The sequence below is a fragment of the Salvelinus fontinalis genome, chromosome 4 (genome assembly GCF_029448725.1).
Source record: "Salvelinus fontinalis isolate EN_2023a chromosome 4, ASM2944872v1, whole genome shotgun sequence".
In the NCBI taxonomy this organism is placed as follows: domain Eukaryota; kingdom Metazoa; phylum Chordata; class Actinopteri; order Salmoniformes; family Salmonidae; genus Salvelinus; species Salvelinus fontinalis.
This window is the reverse complement of record NC_074668.1, coordinates 17,020,125-17,043,890: the sequence shown is the minus strand read 5'-3', so window position 1 is coordinate 17,043,890 and position 23,766 is coordinate 17,020,125. Positions and strand designations below refer to the sequence as shown.

Genomic DNA, 23,766 nt, shown 5'->3' with positions numbered 1-23,766 from the left:
TGGTCTGCATCATTCATACGCTCTGGTGGTATGAGAATGTTGTGGAGTCTGTCCAGAAATGTGAGAATATGGGCTGTGTCGTATGGTCCAAGGTTGGCATGACGGTGGAGGACACCATGCGTATTGGAGATGGCAGCGCACATTGTGATGTTCCCACCACGTTGGCCAGGAACATCTATAATGGCTCTGTGGCCAATGACGTTTCTCCCCCTTCTTCTGGTCTTTGCTAGGTTGAACCCAGCCTCATCTATAAAGATGAACTCATGTGGGATTGCATGAGCATGTATTTCCAGTACTCCCTGAAAACAAAGAACAAAAGCAGTCAATATGGTGTTATCCAGTACACTGGGAAACAATGCTGTGTGTAGTGTACTGCAGTCAATATTGTACTTACATCCACATATGCTCGTCTGACCTCTTTGTTTCTTTGAGAGTTTCTCTCAAACGGCACCTTATAAAGTTGTTTCATTCTGATTTGGTTTCGCTTGAGAATGCGAGCCAATGTGGACAGACTGACTTGTTGAATGTTGTTGAATATGGTGTTGTCTTGGATGATGTGGCTTTGAATTTATTGTAATCTGACTTCATTATTTTCCAAAACCAAGTTTATAATGGCAGCTTCCTGTACCCCGGTGAACATTTGGCCCCTTCCTCCACCATGGTTGCGTCTCTCAGTCCTTTAGAAAAACAAAAAAACTAAAATATAGGGCTTGGACAATGCAGCCTAAATATATTTCCCCCACAGTAGAGTAAATTCTACAGGAAATTTGTGCAGTTAGTGTATGACATCAGCCATTCATGAAGTAAACAGGTGTCACCCAACTGATACACCATGACATGGGGTGTACTACATAGTGTGAAAGAAATTTTGGTTACATACCTGTACTCCAGTCTAAATGTCCGGATAACACAGGCGACAGTAAAACGGCTCAAGTTGGGCTGCACTCTCTGTCCAGCCTCTCACATTGTCAGCCCAGGGTTGATGACATGATCAACTAAGGTTGCTCTGATTTCATTTGAAAGTTGTTGTCTTCTTTGGCCACGAACTCCTCTACCAGCTCTACCCCTACCTCTCACTCTTCCTCCCCCTCTCATTCTCACCCTCCCTCTTCTTCTTCCTCTCTGCAACGGTTTCAATTGTTGTTGTAAAACAAAAGGTGCTCACCTGTGGTCTTTTCATAGTGCTTACTTCCTGATTGAAGTGGTAACAATTAACCATTGAGGTGTTTGGCCAGGTGGCGCATGTATTGGCCAATTAGCTCATGTAGTGTCATTTTGAATGGCAGTGTTTTGAAATGGCAAACATGTGACTTTGTCAGATTGTTGTGTCTTATGCAGAGAATCGTGTGCAGTGCATTTAAAAAGTGCCATTTTGAATTGCAAAATGTGTGTAAAGCAGAAAATGTGTTTAGACTTTTGGAGACTTGAGAAGAGGTTTTGCTCTCTGTGTGTCAGTTTAAATAATTGTGCTGTGCATGTCATTTTAGTGTGTTAGCAATTGGAAAAAACTGTAATCTTTTGTCAGGGGACATTGCATGGGCAAACACACTACCACCTGAACTGTAACATCAAGACCTCTTCAAAGATGTTTCAGATTAGAACATTTGCTAACATTGAGTTTGAGTAGCCAGCTAGTTCCTCCATCCCTCCATAGCCAGTTACCATTCAGATCCACAGCCAGTCAAATTCCTTCTCAATTTAATATTGACAAGATACATCATGACACTTGTTGTGACCTAACAATGATATTGGTAACCTAAAACAAAACATCAATTCAACCAAACTGCTTATCAAATAGCCTAGTAGGCCTACTCTTGAATAGGCTGTACGCCTTTTGAATTCAACATTAAAAAGGTGGGGTGTCTAAAATGTTATTTTAGAACATTAGGTTCCCTACTTCTAGGTTCCCTAAATTCTCGTCGACGTTGGAGTGGAGCTCATTTTGTTGATTAGTGTGCGCAGAGGGAGTTCTACTCCACTAGCCTAGTGATTGACAATTTACTCCTCCCAGTCTGACCTATCATCGCCCACAATACGAGAATCTTCAGTGCCTCTGAAGCTTGTCAGTTTTTTAAAACTTACCTGCTCAGACGGCGGACTGAGTTTTGATAGTCCGCCAACCATGACCCGCCAAGACTCAGCGGCCCCAGCGGGAAGCTTGAGCGTCCAGGGCCCCTCAAACCCCGGTTACAACACCAACCCTGTGCCGGTACCTGTGATCACACAGACGGACACACGAGACAAATGGAGCAAAAAGATGGATTTTCTTTTATCAGTCATTGGCTTCGCGGTAGACTTGGGAAATGTGTGGAGATTTCCATACATTTGTTACCAAAACGGAGGCGGTAAGAGTTTTTCTAATTACTGATATATTTGCTTTATATTTTAGTGGGCTAATCTATGCCCTTAGTTACATTTATGTGGTCTCGTCTTTTTTGATAGAAGATATGATAGTAGGCTGCCATTAATAAATATTATTCTTTACATAACCTGTTTGTAATAAAGAATTTGAAAATGATAGTTGCTCTTATGCGCGCACCAGGGTAGCCAGGATATACCTTGTGCTGTCCATGGTCCTGAAATAAGCTTCACAGGGTGTATAGCCTGCAACCCACTATAATAAACTCACTGAAACAAACTTAATTTTTTTTTTTTTAGTTCATCTTCAAATTAAAACATTGAACTACGTATACAGTACCATAGTTTTTCCTGTTTATGATTGAAATATAGCCTAGAATATTAGCTAGGAGAGTTCATCCGCCAAGATTAGTTCGAAAGAGACGAGTTTCGATGTCCCAAATGTTGTTGGACGCTGAATGAGGCTACAAAGCATAGGCCTACCTCTAATCTAATCACTATTATAGAAAACGGAAAGTGGAAAATGTATATCCTATCGAGGTTATAGGCTATAAACGAATTAAACAGTCTCTGATTAATGTCTTTTTTTGTGTTATTTTGTCTCTCATCTGTATGTACCGTTATGTTTACACCACATTTGTAGAAGACTATCGTTTGCAATTTGACTCGAGGGAGTATTTCTTGATGCAATGATTTTATCCACCATAGTGACAGAACTGCTTCTCTAAAAGTAGCCCATGTAGCCATTTGCATGTATAACTGTTCTGAATAAATATTTTTTTTAAAGTTATAACATGTGTAGGATATACAGTTTATATATATATATATAAAAAAACTTCCAATCATTTAGCGGATTATTTTGAAAAGTAAAGATATTTCACATATTTTAATAATGTAATTAATTTCAATTAAAATATCTGTCACCAAAACGTAGACGCTATAACGTTACCCAAATATGTGAGCAATAACATTTCCTTTCGAATAAAATACTAAAAAGTATTTTAAGTGTATCTAAAGATAAATAATGCTTTATAACCTGTTTAATAAAAATGTATGAGCCTTTATAATGTCTTATAGCAAGGCTTCTAAATAATATGTTAAGTATCTCTATGCATAACATCTTAACTGTATCAAACTGGCTGTTATTTAGTTTAGATCATTAATAAATTATTATAATACATAATATAGTGCCTCATATACGACTTAAAAGTCTTACAATACATTATAATTGCATCATAATGCATGCCATGGATGATTTTCTTACTCAGATATTAAACTACGAAGTAGTAGAAGCAACTATTTGTAAAGGGCCTGTCCTTCCTAATATGTCTCACATCTTAGCTTGCACACCAGACACTTTATGCGCTGTGGCAATAGCCCGAGGAGGAGGTTAGACCTACATCTTCATCTACACAATGTGATCCCCTTAAAGTGATGAGTCAGACCTGTGATTTCGCCTCTCTACATCTATGTACAGGGGCTTTCCTAATCCCCTACATTGTCATGGCGATTTTTGGAGGGGTGCCACTCTTTTACATGGAACTGGCACTGGGACAGTTCCACAGAACTGGTGCCATATCCATATGGAAACACATATGCCCCATCTTCAAAGGTAGGACTGGCATCATCTACCTTCATACACAACCCACCTCACAACTCACTGACCCCACACTAGTGCACATCTTTACATTACCTGCATACTACACATCTTCTTATCACGTTCACGTGGTGACCCTTACTGTTGACAATTCAACAGTGTATTTACAGTGTATTTACAGCACAAGGTGACTGTAGAATAATTTGTAAAGTGGGTCAATTGAAGTACAGTACAATTACATTTACACTAGGCCTACTACAAAGTAATTGGTCATTTCAAAATGGCATAATAGGCCTATTGACACTGAGGCACACACCTCTACTCTCTGATGGTATTGATCCATCTGTCCATGGTTTCAGGCATTGGGTATGCGATCTGTGTCATCTCGCTCTACGTCTCCTTCTACTACAACACCATCATCGCCTGGGCACTTTTCTACTTCTACTCGTCCTTCGCCAGCGTCCTGCCCTGGACCAACTGTGACAATGCCTGGAACACTGAAAACTGCACCAACTACTTCCTGAAAGACAACGTGACCTGGAATAACTACTCCAGGTCACCTGCTGAGGAATTTTACACGTAAGTGCATGTAAGTGGCAGACAGCACGGTGAAATACTGTTACCATGATCTCGAAAAGCCACGTCAATGGGTTGACATCATTGTTATCATTTCATTGCATTTAAATATTTAGACATCTTTTACATTTCACAATAGTGCATTGTCATTTTCGTTTTTTCATCAAACACTTGCTTACAAGTGTTTAAACATGCTGTGATTATGTAAAGCTATATAGAAAACAGGAAATTAACTTAGCACACTGCAAGAAGAACTGGTGCTCTATTTAGCTAACCAATGATAGTTAAATGGCTCGCTTACACAGATGTAGCATCTTAATTTGAGCCAATTTGCTACAGCAGGAAAATAATCCTGCAGCAACAGGATGTGAATTATTATGTGGATTATAATTCATTGATATTTTTGTAGGGTTTGGTAAATTAAGTCTGAAATGTCAAAGTGGAAAGTGGAAAGCCTTTTGAAACCTCAAATACACTACAAATATTATATTTCCTCCTGCAACAGGGTGATCAAATTAAGATCCTACATCTGTATTATATGGCCCTCAAAAAGGATCTATATCGAACCACAAAGCAGCCTTAGTTTTAGCAGTGTATGTAGGCCGAGGCTCACAGACAAAGGAAGTACATGTAAACAACTCATATATTGTTCCACCTTAGGAGGAATGTTCTGGAAATCCACAAGTCCGATGGGCTGCGTAACGTGGGGGGTGTTCGCTGGCAGCTGATGCTCTGCCTCTTCCTCATCTTCACTATCGTTTACTTCAGTCTCTGGAAGGGAGTGAAGACATCAGGGAAGGTAACAAGTCCAAGCCACTCTTCCAGGAAAGGGGTGTCAGTGTGTGGGGTCAATTACCAGAGCATATTATAGCAAAACGGTGGTGGTTAGTACCAGGTCATTTGACCCAAAGGCAAACACACTGGCCACAGACAGATATTTCAGTCGGGGACATTCATAGACTAGGGTCATTACAATACCATGTCCAGTGTGATTCACAAGGCTATAATCTCAATTTCTCTTCCCTTCTAATCGCTCTCTCTCTCTCTGTCTGCTGCTTTGCCCGTCCCGTGCCAGGTAGTGTGGGTGACAGCCACCTTGCCCTATGTGGTGCTCTTCATCCTGTTGATCCGTGGTGCCACCCTACCAGGTGCATGGAAGGGAGTGGTCTTCTACCTCCAGCCCAAGTGGGAGAAACTCTTCGAGACCAGTGTGAGTTATGATAAGATTCCACATGATCACATCAATTCCATATGATCATCTGTTTGGAGCAGGAAACACTGTCAAATAGCTTGTCTGATAATTTTGGTACTAAATGGGAGTTGGTATAGTAGACTGAGCGGGCAAAAATTTGTCATGGGATGTTAGAATTATGTCATTATTTGGTTGTACAGACGCAGTAGTTTTTTTTGCACGTCACAGCACAGCATTCTACACCTGCCTGTGTCAAAATCCATCAAAGAAAGGAAGTGCACAGCAGTGGTCAAACACAGTCAATCTCATACAAAATAATGTAATTTCCCTGGTGATGAAGAGGATGTGTGGCATTTGTTATTTCGATTCAATGCAGTAAAATGTTTTTCCCCAGGCGATTTTGACCCAGGCCAGTGCAGTATGCTGTGCTGTGATGCGCGGCACAAAAAATACTGCATCTGTAAACTTGCCTTTCTGGTGATGGGGATGGCAGCCTGAGTTCATTGCAACCAGTATATTGGGAACAGTCTATCATATGTCCTTTAATTTCTAGTGTCTGATGGTCCAGTGCTGTGTTGTGGCTCAGTATGAGTGAGCGCTTTGGTTCAAGGGAATAATGATGAGATGAGATGCATAAATAAGCCACAGCATGCGATAATGAGATGCGTAATTGGTTTAGATGTTTTTTACATTAACAAAGCCCCCCACTCCATTCTCTCGCAATCACACATACACTTTCTCTTTTCGTCCTCTCCCTCTCCAAATGCATGCTCCTCTTCAGATCACTCAGTACAGCTGTGAAATAGGATCCGTATGAGGCTATTATTCAGCACAACTGTCACTGGACACAACAGGTCACAGAAATCCATCGGAAAATACAGAAAATTACAATCTTGGAATTCAATTCAATGAACACCCTTTAATTTGTGCTTACGCTGCAGGTATAATGCATTATGCATTATACAAGACTTGACATCAGCATGTATGACCCCCTTTAAAATATCTTATCATTATCCTGACTACAAAACAGACATAAAGGTGAATACATGCTAATAAAAAGTTATATATTATTATGTGCAGACTTTAATTTGAAGTGTTACATGGTATTTATTATGTATTCAGCAAGAAACACTGTGCTTGATTTGATTTTATATAATTTGATGCTTGGATGAAATCAGCTGTCCGAAATTGAACAATTTTAAAATGAGAACATAAATTGCATAGCATTTAAATCTCTAGAATAGCAGAGGATTATCATAGACAGACAGGCAGGCAGGCAGGCAGGCAGACCAGCCTGGCCTCAAAGACATAACCTTAACCCCTAACCCTAACCCTAGCTAATGTTAGCCACCTAGCCACCTAGCCAGGCACGTGCACAGATAGAGCCATAGGGATGCTGGAGCGCCTGCCCTTTTGCCCTCCTGTGAAAAAAGTGCTCTCTTGATTGGTGGCCTTGTAACTTTAAATGCAACAAATTGCCCATCAAATTAGATAATTTTTCATAAACTCATAAATCTTGAAAAAAGTCCCCTCCTCTGCCCTTCCGTCACCGTGAATGCAGAGCAATGCACTAATGCACTTGTCCCATTGGCGTATCCCATGGGTTGCTGCATAAACGCCCCCCCCCCCCCCCCCGAGCATCCCATTGGTTCCTTCATGAACACCCTCTTCGAGCACGACATCCTCATGCTCGTTTGACACATTTGATAATCTGGATTTCTCCTGATTGTCTATGCAATTAAAATGGGGGTCAAAGGGGAAATAAAAGTGTTATCTACATTTACATCTACAACTACATATCTCACTCTACAATAAAGACCTGATTGGTGGAGGGCTGCACAGATGGTTGTCCTTCTGGAAGATTCTCCCAGCTCCACAGAGGAACTCTGGAGCCCTGTCAGAGTGACCATCGGGTTCTTGGTCACTTCCCTTACCAAGGCCCTTCTCCCCTGATTGCTTAGTTTGGTTGAACGGCCAGCTCTAGGAAGAGTCTTGGTGGTTCCAAACTTCTTCCAATCATGTCTTGGAGCGCTACGGACAATTCCTTCAACCTCATGGCTTGGTTTTTGCTCTGACATGCACTGTCAACTGTAGGACTTTATATAGACATGTGTGTGCCCTTCCAAATCATGTCCAATCAATAGAATTCACCACAGGATGACTCCAATCAAGTTGTAGAAACATCTCAAGGATGATCAATGGAAACAGGATGCACCTGAGCTCAATTTCGAGTCTCATAGCAAAGAGTCTGAATACTTATGTGAATAAGGTATTTAAGTTTTTTTTAAATTATACATTTGCAAATATTTCTAACAACCTGTTTTCACGTTGTCATTATGGGGTATTGTGTGTAGAATGATGGGATTTGTTTTTTTTTTAAATCAATTTTAGAATAAGGCTGTAACGTAACAAAATGTGGAAAAAGTGAAGGGGTCTGAATACTTTCCGAATGCACTGTTTATACACTACTGGTCAAACGTTTTTGAACACCTACTCATTCAAGGGTTTTTCTTTATTTTTACTATTTTCTACATTGTAGAATAATAGTGAAGACATCAAAACTATGAAATAACACATATGGAATCATGTAATAACCAGAAAAGTGTTAATAAAATCAAAATATATTTTATATTTGAGATTTTTCAAATAGCCACCCTTTGCCTTGATGACAGCTTTGCACACACTTGACATTCTCTCAAGCAGCTTCATGAGGTAGTCACCTGGAATGCATTTAAATGAATAGGTGTTCCTTCTTAAAAGTTAATTTGTGGAGTTTCTTTCCTTCTTAATTAATGCGTTTGAGCCAATCAGTTGTGTTGTGACAGGGTAGGGGGGTATACAGAAGATAGCCCTACTTGGTAAAAGACCAAGTACATATTATGGCAAGAACAGCTCAAATAAGCAATGAGAAACGACAGTCCAACGTTACTTTAAGACATGAAGGTCAGTCAATGCGGAATATTTCAAGAACTTTGAAAGTTTCTTCAAGTGCAGTCAAAAAACCATCAAGCGCTATGATGAAACTGACTCTCATGAGGACCGCCACAGGAAAGGAATAACCAGAGTTACCTCTGCTGCAGAGGATAAGTTCATTAGGGTTACCAGCCTCAGAAATTGCAGCCCAAATAAATGCTTCACAGAGTTCAAGTAACAGACACATCTGAACATAAACTGTTCAGAGGAGACTGTGTGAATCAGGCCTTCATGGTCGATTTGCAGCAAAGAAACCACTACTAAAGGACACCAATAATACCAAGAGACTTGCTTGGGCCAAGAAACACGAGCAATGGACATTAGACTGGTGGAAATTTGTCGTTTGGTCTGGAGTCCAAATTGGAGTGTGGGTGAACGGATGATCTCCGCATGTGTGGAGGAGGTGTTATGGTGTGGGGGTGCTTTGCTGGTGACACTGTCTGGGATTTATTTACAACTCTATCCCATCTGGTTTGGGCTTAGTGGGACTCTCATTTGTTTTTCAACAGGACAATGACCCAACACACCTCCACGCTGTGTAAGGGCTATTTTACCAAGAAGGAGAGTGCTGCATCAGATGACCTGGCCTCCACAATCCCCCGACCTCAACCAAATGGAGATGGTTTGGGATGAGTCGGACCGCAGAGTGAAGGAAAAGCAGCCAACAAGTGCTCAGCGTATGTGGGAACTCCTTCAAGACTGTTGGAAATCATTCCAGGGGAATCTGGTTGAGAGAATGTGAAGAGCATCCAAAGCTGTCATCAAGGCAAATGGTGGCTATTTGAAGAATCTCAAATAAAACATATATTTAGATTTGTTGGACACTTTTTTGGTTACTACATGATTCCATATGTATTATTTCATAGTTTGGATTATTCTACAATATAGAAAATAGTAAAAATAAAGAAAAACACATGAATGAGTTTGACTGGTACTGTATAGATATACACCGACCAAAAATATTAATGTCACATGTAAAGTTCTGGTCCCATGTTTCATGAGCTGAAATAAAAGATTCCAGAAATTTCCCATATGCACAAAAATATAATTTATGTCAAATTTTGTACACAATTTAGTTTACATCCCTGTTAGTGAGCATTTGTCATTTGCCAAGATAATCCATCCACCTCACTGGTGTGGCATATGAAGAAGCTGATTCAACAGCATGATCATTACACAGGTGCCCCTTGTGCTGGGGACAATAAAAGGCCACTCTAAAATGTGCAGTTTTGTCACACAACACAATACCACAGATGTCTCAAGTTTTGAGGGAGCATGCAAATGGCATGCTGACTGCAGGAATGTCCACCAGAGCTGTTGCAAGATAATTGAATGTTCATTTCTCTACCATAAGCTGTCTCCAACATCGTTTTAGAGAATTTGGCAGTACCTCAACCAGCCTCACAACCGCAGACCACGTGTATAGCGTCGTGTGGGCGAGCGGTTTGCTGATGTCAACATTGTGAACAGAGTGCCCCATGGTGGCGGTGGGTTTATGGTATGGGCAGGCAAACACAATTGCATTTTATCTATGGCAATTTTAACGCACAGAGGTGCAGTGACAAGAGATCCTGAGGTCCATTGTCATACCATTTATCCCCTGCCATTCATCTCATGTTTCAGCATGATAATGCACGGCCCCATGTCACAAGGATCTGTACACAATTCCTTGAAGCTGTTCTTACATGGCCTGCAAATTAACCAGACATGTAACCCATTGAGGATATCCCGCCAATATCCAGCAACTTTGCACAGCCATTGAATATTGAAGAGAATTGGGACACCATTCCACAGGCCACAATCAACAACCTGATCAACTCTATGCGACGGAGATGTGTCGCGCTGCATCGATTCTGGCCCATGCTAGCTTCAATGTTTCCCACAGTTGTGTCAAGTTGGCTGAATGTCCTTTGGGTGGTGGCCCATTCTTGATACACACATGAAACTCTTGAGTGTGGAAAACCCAGCAGCTCTTGACACAAACCGGTGCGCCTGGCACCTACTACCATACCCCATTCAAAGGGACTTAAATATGTTGTCTTGCCCATTCACCCTCTGAATGGCACACATACACAATCCATGTCTCAATTGTCTCAAGGCTTAAAAAGCATTCTTTAACCTGTCTCCTCTCCTTCATTTGCACTGATTGAAGTGGATTTAATAAGTGACATCAATAAGGGATCATAGCTTTCACCTGGATTCACCTGGTCGGTCTATGACATGGAAAGAGCAGGTGTCCTTAATGTTTTTTACACTCAGTGTATTTTTGGGGGTGCCCTTTTTTTACTTTAAGCACCTGCTCCACCAAAGGTCTGTGCATGGGCCTGAACCTAGCTAACTTTAGCCACAACAAATTGGAATTAGTTATATATCATGCATATTGCAAATTCGTAACATATTGTATGAAATTCAGTACTTAACATATCATACGAAATGGATGATGGACATCCACAAATGAATACATACCATATGAAAAGTAACATACTGTATACTAAATGGAGGGATACAAATGTTCATTTACTATGTTTAGTCGATCCCTGAGTCGAGGTTGGACAGACAGACAGGTAGAGAGACAGACAGACAGGAACAGTTAGGCTTCAGTAGCTTGATACAGGTCTTCATTCTGTCGAGTAATGCACGCTGACTTTACAGGTCAAAGCACCAAGTCTGACATTATGAGAGTGCAGGTACATTTCCTAAGTGCTTATTTAGTGAATATGGTGAGATAGAATCCCACAGGTTGGGTCATGTGAGTGTAATTAATCTCCATGTGTTTTGTAGGTGTGGGTAGATGCTGCGGCTCAGATCTTCTTCTCCCTGGGGCCAGGCTTTGGGGTACTCCTTGCCCTCTCTAGCTACAACCCCTTCACCAACAACTGTTATCGGTAAGAGCTGATACTAAAACTCCTTTGAATAATAGTAAATACACACTTCTGATTATCTATTTTTACAGAAGTAACTTTTTTAAAAAGGTATGCAATTTGGCAGAAGTTTTATCCCTAACGATTTGGCTCAATTATGCCTAACTCTTTGTGATAACCTTCATGAAAAAGCATTAAATTAACTATTTATAAACTATTATTAAATAACTGTAATTATTTGGTAGCATTTAGAAACATATAGCCTAAGCCTTATTAACATTCATATTCATAAGCATTTAAAATATATAAACCACTTATAAACATGTATAATGAATTATTCATGAAATGTATTATAAAGTGTTACTCAATCTTTTGGGTCTTTTGCACACAACACACCTGGAGAAATGGGAGACTTTGATAAATTAAGCTACAGTATATCTGCCTGTATTCACATATGCCATTTAGTAGACGCTTATATTCGAAGCAACTTACACTAAGGATGGCCCCAGTGGGAACCAAACCCACAAACCTTCCATTGCTAGCACCATACCAACTGAGCCACACCGGTGAGAGCATATGAAACTGTGAACCACATCAATCAATCAATCAATCACTTCCAAACAATTCAAAAGTAAAACCCAGTATGACTTAGAGGAGGTAAGCTTGTCCAGGGTGGAAAAGGAAGTTGCTCCTCCTCCTGAATGCCCCACACACCAGTGAGGTAGGTAGAAGTGAGGCTGGATCTCCACAATAGCGTTTCCAATCTCTCTCACAAAAGGCCGTCATGCATTGACATCCAGTGACTAAAACATGTGTCTCGGGCAGGCTAACTATAGCTCTCACTTTTATACACATCAGCCCCATGTAGGAGGGGAGGGAGGAAGCACCGGCCAACCACAGGGATTAATTTACAATGTGTTGAATAGATAGGCTTAAACGGATGTCCCACAGCAACTCTTTAAGACAATGTAATTATAATTAGAAAGAGGGAATGGTGAGTCCAGCGTCCTGGGAGATGAATGGGTGACGGGGCTCACCTGAAGGAGAAATTGAATTGTAAGCTCCCTGTAAGACGGCTGGCGTGGACGTGGTTAATGTGGTTAGTAGTGTAACAGTGGTAGAGGTGAGGAAACTGTGGCACTGCTGCTTCTCAGAGACATTCATGAATCACACAGAATGTGAATGGACTTACTCTTGCTGACAGGGTTATCCTAATGAAAAGAAAGTGAATGCCCACCCCATAGAAATTAAAAAGGGTATTTAGAATACTGTGTATCTCAATGGTCCACTGTCTATGTTTGCTTGCTGGCTAGCGAGTTTGGTCAAGAACATGTCTTACAAAGGTAATCCATTTTGGGGACAGTTGCCACATTTACAAAATCCCAATGTAACAACTGTTCACAACCAAACCAGAGTAAGGTATATGAATGACAATACTTGAGATGATCAGACAGGCACCATGTTTGCCTCTGTGTTGTGACGCTGTAGTGACGCCATAGTGACTAGCCTGGTGAACTGCCTGACCAGCTTCATGTCTGGGTTTGTGATCTTCACTATGCTGGGGTACATGGCAGAGAAGAGAAATGTGAATGTGGAGGATGTAGCCAGGGACAAAGGTAAGTGGCCAAAACTCTCTAACTCTCTAAAACCACTTAAAAAGTTTCTTCAATACCTGTTTTTAGTGTATTTATATGTTTTTTATACACTGCTGTAACTGACTGTACATGTTCAATAAGAATGTATTTCTATATCTACAACAAGAATAGGACATTGTAGCTTTGAGATTGTTCTCAACCTGGGATTTACCTCATCCCCACCCCCCAGGTCCAAGCCTACTCTTCATCACATATCCAGAGGCCATAGCCAACATGACAGGATCAACGTTCTTCGCCATTATCTTCTTCGTGATGATGATCACTCTTGGGCTTGACAGCACGGTATGAAGACTTGTCTAACTTGATTTATCAGATTATCTCTAAATGAAGTGATCTTTAATTGTTGTATGTCACTCTCATTGACGTAGCCCGCTCTAATTTCTGTCTAAGTTCGGAGGACTGGAGGCTATCATTACTGCTGTGATGGATGAATACCCTGAATACCTGGCGCACAGACGGGAGCTGTTTGTACTGGGCTTGGTCGTTGTGTGCTTTTTGGGCTCCCTCAGCACTCTTACCAATGTAAATAAGAATTTAGCACTTTGAAGACAGACTACAACAGGTTAAGAAAATATTTTTTTAGGGCACTTGAGGACTAGGATGTGGAAGCGGCTGATGCTACAGTTGTCATCTCAAGATGGCACTGTAGACAGGCTAAATAATCTAATATAAATTAGTAGTAAATTAACAATCCGTTCTATTTTGAGTAACTTGATTAGAATGATACATTTGCCAAACGAGTGACAAGTATGTGTTTCTCTCAGGGTGGGGCCTATGTGGTGAAACTGCTGGAGGAATTTGGGGTGGGTTCCTCCATCATTGCTGTTGGTTTTCTTGAGGCCATCGCTGTTTCCTGGTTCTATGGTAAGAATGGTGAACTAATGGTGATATTACAGTTTATGCTTCCTATACTCCTAGTAGTATCTTGCATTAGAAAGACATTTTAATTCATACTGCCTCATTTATACTGCAGGTATCCCAGCGTTTAAAAGCGTTGGGTCAGTAACCAAACGGTCGCTGGTTCGAATCCCCGATCCGGTGAAAAATCTGACGGTGTGCCCTTGAGCAAGGCACTTAACCCTAATTACTAATGTAAATTGCTCTGGATAAGAGTGTCTGCTAAAATGACTAACATGTAAATCCCTATTTTGTTGTGGTTGTAAAAGCTGAAGAAATGCATTATGCATCCTGCTAACAATACATTTTTCAGATTGCACATGACAAAGTTATTTTTAGAATAATTTTTTCAAGTTGTTGTCATAGTGTTGTTTAACCCTCTCTCTTCAATTTTCATTTGTTTCAGGTATCACAAGATTCAGCAATGACATTAAATCCATGTTAGGCTATTATCCTGGATTATTCTGGAAGGTGTGCTGGGTGGCTATTAGTCCTGCATTTCTAGCGGTAAGCACAACCATAGGGCAACCAACCGATAAGATTTGAAATTATGGAATATATTGTACAATGAACTACTGGATTCACATTAAAGCAAGCATTGTCATCATACTGTAACAATTAAAACGTATTTAACATTGTTAGCCATCCATTAGATCACAAATCTGATTCAATCTGATTGACCTACAGCGCCCTATCAGTTTTTTGTAAACCTCTCAAAGATCTCAAATGTCAAATCTTCCACATGGCCCTTTTGGGTAACTTGCCCTAACATACCAATGGCCATGGCAGGTTAAATGACATGGGTGGATGGTTAGTGTAGGATCAGATGTGCTAACATTTCATTTGGACTTTGCCAGAGACTGTATGGTTACACTTTGCTTAAATCCTACAGGTATAATGCTTTATAACTTGTAATAAGCATGTATAAGTCTTTAAAGTGGCTTAAAATACAGCTTGTAAAATGTTATGTCTCTAAGGACTATCATAATTTCAACTGACTCAAAATGGTTGTTATTTACTCAGACTCATTATGAGTTGATTATAAGACATTATAAAAGGGTCATAAATGCACATGGCAAGAATTACAATGTATTATAACTACACCATAATGGGTTATACCTGCAGAATTTAAGCATTTCAGCATAGAACCCTTCTAAATGTCAATTTCATTCACCTGCATAACTTAATATCACTGCCTTCACTTTGCATACATCTCCTTTAATATCTCTTAGCCTTCCGCTGCTGAAAGAGCTGACATTTTCATCGAGCTAGCTTTCTTTATTATTCTCCCTTTTTTGTATGGGCTAAATTGTTTCTGCCCTCATCTCCCTAGATGGTCTGTGATCATCTCACAAAATAAAGAGAAACATTTGTAGAGGCACAACGGGCATCTAATAGGGTGCATGCCATTGTCACATGTAAATTCTAATTGAGAAAAATATGAGTGTGGCGTGTGAGACTTTACTGATTGTCTTTGTCGCTCTGCTTTCACAGTATATAATAGTGAGCTCCCTGCTCAAGCCTGCACCCCTCCAACTCTTTGACTACAAGTACCCAGACTGGAGCATTACGGTGGGCTACATCATCGGTGCCTCGTCCTTCATGTGGATCCCCATCTATATGGTCTACAAGCTGGTGTGGACCCCCGGATCACTGAAACAGGTCAGGCCCTAATGCAGCGATTCTCAACTGGTGGGTCGCGACCTGGGACGTTTGTTTTTTGACAACAAAAATACTCCAGTCTGAACTTAAACGGCTTAAACCAGGTAGAAAGTGTGTAGAAATAAGTGGAGGCTGTTGAGGGGAGGACGGCTCATAATAAAGGCTGGAATGGAGTAAATGAAATGGCATCAAACAAATGGAAACCATGTGTTTGATGTATTTGATGCCATTCCAGTGATACCGCTCCAGTTAAGGTGCCACCAACCTCCTGTGGTAGAAATGATAATGAACTTACATTTTTAAACATCTCTGAAATGTTTTTCTTCAATCACAGTATTTTCAATATAGAGCTATTAGCAGCACTATTTTGGTTGACTTTGTGTCTCAAACCAGTGAGTTTATTAACAATCTTCATCAAGAATATGGACAAAATGTTATTATTGACTTCCAAAGAAGTTGGAATGTTGTTCCCTTGTCATTTAATTGCTACATTTACTACATTACAAATAGTTTCCCAAATTGTATTTTAGCGATTATTTTTCGCAATGCCAATATTGGGTCGCGACTGAGACAACCTGGTTCAGTTTGGGTGCCGAGAGTAAACCAGCTGAGAAGCACTGCTCTAATGGAATCTACAAGACTTGATACAGCCTGGTGTTGTACAGTTGAAGTTGGAAGTTTACATACACCTTAGCCAAATACATTTAAACTCAGTTTTTCACAATTCCTGACATTTAATCATAGTAAATATTCCCTGTCTTAGGTCAGTTAGGATCACCACTTTATTTTAAGAATGTGAAATGTCAGAAGGATAGTAGAGAGAATGCTTTATTTCAGCTTTAATTTCTTTCATCACATTCCCAGTGGGTCAGAAGTTTACATACACTCAATTAGTATTTGGTAGCAATGCCTTTAAATTGTTTAACTTGGGTCAAACATTTGTGGTAGCCTTTTCCACAAGCTTCCCACAATAAGTTGGGTGAATTTTGGCCCATTCCTCCTGACAGAGCTGGTGTAACTGAGTCTGGTTTGTAGGCCTCCTTGCTTGCACACGCTTTTTCAGTTCTGCCCACAAATATTCTAAAGAATTGAGGTCAGGGCTTTGTGATGGCTACTCCAATACCTTGACTTTGTTGTCCTTAAGCCATTTTGCCACAACTTTGGAAGTATGCTTGGGGTCATTGTCCATTTGGAAGACCCATTTGCGTCCAAGCTATAACTTCCTGACTGATGTCTTGAGATGTTGCTTCAATAGATCTACATAATTTTCCTACCTCATGATGCCATCTATTTTGTGAAGTGCACCAGTCCCTCCTGCAGCAAAGTACCCCCACAACATGATGCTGCCACCCCCGTGCTTCACGGTTGGGATGGTGTTCTTACGCTTGCAAGCCTCCCCGACTTTTCCTCCAAACTTAACAATGATCATTATGGCCAAACAGTTATATTTTTGTTTCATCAGACCAGAGGACATTTCTCCAAAAAGTACGATCTTTGTCCCCATGTGCAGTTGCAAACCGTAGTCTGGCTTTTTTATGGCGGTTTTGGAGCAGTGGCTTCTTCCTTGCTGAGCGGCCTTTCAGGTTATGTCGATATAGGACTCATTTTACTGTGGATATAGAGACTTTTATACCTGTTTCCACCAACATCTTCACAAGGTCCTTTGCTGTTGTTTTGGGATTGATTTGTACTTTTCGCAACAAAGTACGTTCATCTCTAGGAAACAGAACGCGTCTCCTTCCTGAGTGGTATGATGGCTGCGTGGTCCCGTGGTGTTTATAGTTGCGTACTATTTTTTTGTACAGATGAATGTGGTAACTTCAGGCGTTTGGAAATTACTCCCAAGTATGAACCAGATTTGTGGAGGTGTACAATTTTTTGTCTGAGGACTTGGCTGATTTATTTTGATTGTCCTGTGATGTCAAGCAAAGAGGCACTGAGTTTGAAGGTAGGCCTTAAAATACATCCACAGGTACACCTCCAATTGACTCAAATGATGTCAATTAGCCGATCAGAAGCTTCTAAAGCCATGACATCATTTTCTGGAATTTTCCAAGCTGTTTAAAGGCACAGTCAACTTAGTGTATGTAAACTTCTGACCAACAGGAATTGTGATACAGTGAATTATAAGTGAAATAATGTGTCTGTAAACAATTGTTGGAAAAATTACTTGTGTCATGCACAAAGTAGATGTCCTAACCGACTTGCCAAAACTATTGTTTGTTAACAAGAAATTTGTGGAGTCGTTGAAAAAAGAGTTTTACTGACTCCAACCTAAGTGTATGTAAACTTCTGACTTCAACTGTATGTACAGTCATGCACTGTGCTGGCTATTGACAAGACCTAGATTAGTAGTGTGTAATTTGTGGTCCTAAAAGCAGCATATATCTTATATACTGTATACAGTATCAATATGTGATAAGTGGATGACACATGGTTTAACTATCTGTTGTTCCACATCCTTGGTGTCTACCTGTTGTTGTCCCCAGCGCCTAGCTGTGTGTCTGAGACCTGAGAGGACCATTATGCCAGAGATCCACACAGACTCCCTCAACATGAGTACTGTTCCATAGAAGCACCCACGTTGCCAAGAACCCAGCCAGGCACATTATGTTGCTACCAACAGACTTCTGAACGAGAGCCAAATCAGCAGACACAGATCAATCTCATGGAGCGTTCAACAAATCTTTTTTCTGTAGCTCAATGAGTACAATAAACACAAATAGTCTGTTAGTACATCTGTAGATGCTCTACAGAATATCTACAGACTATCGGTAACATTTCAACTATCTACTAATCCTAACCCTAACCTTAACCCTTATCCCAACCCTAGCTCTAACTCTAACCTTCACCCTAACCCTTATTCTAAACCTTACCCTAACTGTAACCTTAGCAAGCAGTTGCTTATCAACAGATAGTTTGTTGATAGTATGACTATCCAAATAAAGTGTAGCAGGGGACTTTAATGTAAAGAGAATAAAATGAAATTTGAATGAATATTCAGTCTGAAAGCATCCATAAAATACAGTTTATTTTGGACAGAAAATGCAGGGCGGATCTCAAGACATGTTTCTACAGCTTGAGACAACCACACAATCACAAAGAGCATCTTACTAAGACTGTCATAATAAGATAAGGTTGTAAGACTGAAGGACACAATGCAGTCACTTCTCATCAATGACTTATTTTTGCTAGGTTATTATTAAGAGTTCAAAAACATGACCCAGTCACATTAAATTACCATTGTATTTTTGTTTTGTTTTTATGGCGTACCCTTTTAAGCAACCACAGTAAGAAGCAGTTTTGGAAAATATCTCATCAACATCCCAAAACATAAAATGCAGGGGATATTTTTTAAGAGTATTAGTTCAATAAGATGAATAACCAAAAATATGTATTAATATACATGTCAATAACTGTTTTTCATACAGATAATGTAATTTGTTATGTGTGATAAGTAAAACAAGTTATACTGTGTGGCTGACAAATGGTTGATGTCTTAAACGTTTTTTCAATGGATTTTAACCAACAATAGTTTCTCACCAAGATGTAAGTTAAAAGGATTAGGCCTACCTCAAAGAATGCAGTTAGCAGATGAGACCAAATAAGCTGCTAAAAGTATTTCATTTTTGGTTATGCTTTATTTCATAGTCCTTTATTTACCTGGAATTTACTAGGAAATATAGGTTAAATGATATTTACATAATTATTGTTATGCATTTGGTTTCTGGGCCTTTCCCAATGGTTTTGAACCAGTTGGTACCCATTTTACCAGTTTCTTAGTAAATACCAGTTGCAAAGGGACTACAACATATTTTCTCCCAAGTGTTTGTTGTTGGGATAAACAACTTCCAGTGTTTTCTGCCTTAAATCTGCCTAAATATTGTAGATAGGTCAAAGCATTATATAACATGTATTGATATTTCGCCTCTCCAGACATAAAACAAAAAAACTTTTACTGTCTCTCTATTTGATAAGACTGTTTGAACTGTTAGTCAATCCCAAATCAAAGCCTATCAGAGATTGTAACATGTCTCCATTTATTCTCAACCTTAGTTTCATTTATCTTCAGAGAATAATGTGGTAAGCCGTTTTAATTATGCTATATAATATTTGGAATGTTTTGTGATTTCGGTCTTTCTAAATAGAAAAGGAAGCATGTAGGTCCCTGTATTTGTAGGATGTGGCAGCAAATGTTATCGTATACATGTCATGAGAAGTAAAATATATATATAAACATATGTATTACATCCTTGTGTTTTTGTCCACTTTCTTATTCTTTGTCTTCTTCTTCTTCTTACCATTACTATATATATATTTTTTTTTATAACAACAAAACCATGATTTGATCGCTTGCTACTGTTCAACTTGACAGAAACAGTAAACGTAAGTAAATGTTCAGAGCTGAACGTGTGCGGAGGCAGGAGTGTCCATTATAGATAGCTGTCCCTCTCATGTCATTGTGGTTGCCGTCGCTGTACACCCTAATGAGCGATTCTAATTAAAAGCCTGATTTGCAATATCCAGAAATCATCAACATACAACGGAATAGAACGGCCTCAAATGGTTTTAATTAAATGTTTTATTAAACAGAACAACTCCCCCTGCCCCAGAGGACCTTGATCGCGTCAAGGTCTTCTGGTATGAGGAGAACAGAATATCAATGGGTTTGTTTACACAATTCCTCATTTGGGTATTTCTACATAGGGGAGCTGAGCGCCACACATCAAAGCCCCTTTGTGTGGGCCGTTGCAGTAGACTTGTATCTCAAACAGACCTGCAGAAGAGACATGAAAGGAGCGCTGGCTCAATGGCTGCTCCTATATTACCATCTGCTTATTACTTCACTGTGTGAAGAAACGCTGCAGAGAAATTTAAGGACTACACTGTCACCAAAAGAACTACACAGCTGGCCACAATGTTAGACAAAAGGCGGACACCCTCAGTGTATAATGTATAACATGACGAACAAGAAGGGGAATATTTTGTCTCGTCATTTTCAGATCAGGGATTTGATTTTGCTATTCGAAGTAGCAACCCTCTAATTGCAGTCCTGCCTTTCTAACCTCTAGGCTACCACTATGCAATCTGTCATGTTTCATTTCAAGGGTGTCAATCAATATGAGGCGTAAATACAGAGTAGATGAACCATCTGGTGTTTAGGGAAGAAGAGAGATACAACGTTAATTAACCTGGGGTCTAAGTTAATGTTCCAAAGATAGAAAAATAACATAATTAAAGACAAAAACAGAGTTCGGACAATTGATGGAACCTACTACATGTGCCCGTGATTGCTTACAAATGGATAATTTGGTCCAGAGCCTGATTGCATGCCTTCTCATCGGTCAAACCTCCTAAGCAACAATGAACAACATAGAGGGGGAGGGGGTGGGGGCGAGAGAGCAAGCATAATGTATAATTGCCATAATCACCCATCCTTGCAAAATGTAACATCAACCCACCAACTCGTTGGCCTCTGAACAATACCTCATCCCTCCCATCTTACCCCAAGCACAAAATCACTGGTGGCGAAGTCTAGTTCCACGGTGCTTCGTTTTCGGTTTCCCTACAGGTTCCTTGTTGCAGTGATGATTTATGGGGCCAGGAAGCCTCCAAATTTATTTCCAGACCTATTTGGTAGAGAGACACTTTCCAGAAACAATTATGCTTCTGGGGCTCATTACAAGAAAATAGTGTTTGTATTGGTACTGGTACATGTGCTTTACTCGTGGCAACAGATGATGTGGTAAAGGCCAAATACATCAGTCATGCACAGTAATGATGTAAGTCTCTATAACCCCAAGCATCTTAACCTTTATAACTTTACCCCATTGCTCTTTGACATTTCAGGAACGTAGGGAAAGTAATGACTTATATATGCACTATAAGAACTGAATTGTTTTCTTTCTGTACCAGATGTTTATTAGGCTATAGAATTCCTTATATAAGAGAACCGAGAACAAAATACCGAAAGAGTAACACATCCTTTATATTCTATCCGATAACCCTCCTCTACATAATTCCGTATTCAGTACCAGTTAAAATCACAATGAAGTTAAAAAATATATTATCCGCAAGTCACACTGTAGGCCTAATTAAATAAGTAACCGAGTACAATCATTAGACTAGATAACACTGAGCGATAGACTGGATATGAAACTGAAATACTGCGGCGTAGAGACTGTTTATTTGTAGTACTACCTAGCAGCTTTAGGACCCAGTGTAGGCTAATGTGATATCACGAGGGTGTCGCGAAACTTCCGGGAACGCATGCGAATCAAACTTGGCCACTGGGACTCTGCAGACACTCAGCTCAATGGGCAGACCAGTCGGCAGTATGGAGTTTGAGAAGCCAATAAGAGAAGTGAAAAATTATTCCTTGGTTGTTAATTTTCTCAAAATCTAAAGGCACAACCGAGATTCGAGCCAATGTCTTAAGTAGCTGAACATGTTATTACTCCAACCTTGTGAAAGTGATAAACTGAAAGGTTTTCATTTTCGTGAAAAACAACTTTATATCAAAGGATTGCCTTCGATTTGACGGTCTGCACATACGCAGTTCTGCGCGAGACGATCGTTAGACTCGATGACGAGTTTCTGCGCATGATCTTAGCTAGCCAACGTCAACATGACGTCACCTACAAGCGTGATCGGGGATGTTGTATTGGAGAAGCAGTTTCTGTCCATCTTCATACTGTATTGTCTTTGCTATTATTATGCTGGGAAAGTGGAAGCTTATTTTCCCACTCGCATAATCATGTTGTATCCTAGCCGACAAAGCCTAATTCTGTATTTTCTATCCTTTGGCGCGTTTGTGAACGGGAACGGACAACTAGGTGACTCTAAACTAAACGAAAGGCCGTATGTAGTCCTACAGAATCAAAATTTGGGTAAGGTTTTATGCGGGTTAATGTGTAGCCTATTGCAGGCCCGTGTTCCTAGACAACAGGGGCGCACCTGTTGGCAATAAAATAAGAACGTAGGCTTATCTTCTAAATAACGTGTGTAGATGTATGCAACCATGATTTTGTTATTTTAATGTTAATTGAAGCCTATTAAGTGCCATGTTTTTTCAGCAAAGTCCTCCTACCTGTAGTTCTTTATTTGCGATGTGTTCTCGTGAGAGGGCGGAGCCGCAACGAATGGTCTAAAATCTCTTTCATGTATGTGCTTGTAACATTGTATTTTTTTTCTATTGCAGTTGTACTTATTAGCGTCTTATCTATCCTGCTGGTGGTGATGATTGTCATGGCAGTTTGTGTGTATAAACCATTGCATCGCCGGTGAAGCAGTGTACAGCAACGTCATGCGCAGCTACTGTCCGACTGGATCCAAGGGAATCAACAATCAAGGGAATCAACAATCAAAAAAGCCCTAGTCTACGCATATATGTCTGATAAACTGGAATGTTAGACAATAGGCACGAGGTCCCTCATTTTTATATAAACCTTATTCATCTTAGTTTTTTTCTTTCCAGTATAGACTACACTGGTTGAATTAATGTTGTTTCCACGTAATTTCAATGAAATTACATTGATACAATGTGAAATAGATGTTGATGTCTGTGCCCAGTGGGATGTTGTGTTATTTAAAAACGTTTATTTAACTAGGCAAGTCAATTAAGAACAAATTCTTATTTTCAATGATGCCTAGGAACAGTGGGCCTTATTCAGGGACAGAACAACAGATTTTTACCTTGTCAGCTCGGGGATTCAATCTTGCAACCTTTCAGTTACTAGTCCAACGCTCTAACCACTAGGCTACCTGCCACCCCGTGTGTCTTGATTAGGCCATATACAATGTTAATTAATATGATTATTTTATATTTTTTTGTTAAGGTAACTTAATATTCCTGCTGCTGTCATCGTTTAATGGAATTTGAATGTATTGTTTATATTTGTCTTATATTATTTATATTTTTGCTTATTTACCCTGATATATTGGAGTATTATTAAAATGCCCCACCACAAGGTACTACAGAAGTAAAAAAAACAT

General features: G+C 39.9%; 1 protein-coding gene across 1 annotated transcript; it reads left to right on the top strand.

Annotated features, from left to right (window-relative positions):
• Positions 1-1,939: 1,939 nt before the first annotated feature.
• Positions 1,940-20,021, top strand: LOC129853195 (sodium-dependent serotonin transporter-like). Its single transcript, XM_055918952.1, has 13 exons — positions 1,940-2,345; positions 3,836-3,970; positions 4,315-4,534; positions 5,192-5,330; positions 5,607-5,741; positions 11,478-11,581; positions 13,046-13,173; positions 13,382-13,494; positions 13,603-13,734; positions 13,977-14,076; positions 14,516-14,616; positions 15,604-15,771; positions 18,261-20,021. The coding sequence occupies exons 1-13, from the start codon at positions 2,123-2,125 to the stop codon at positions 18,342-18,344; spliced, it is 1,782 nt and encodes a 593-aa protein (XP_055774927.1). The 5' UTR covers positions 1,940-2,122; the 3' UTR covers positions 18,345-20,021.
• Positions 20,022-23,766: the final 3,745 nt, after the last annotated feature.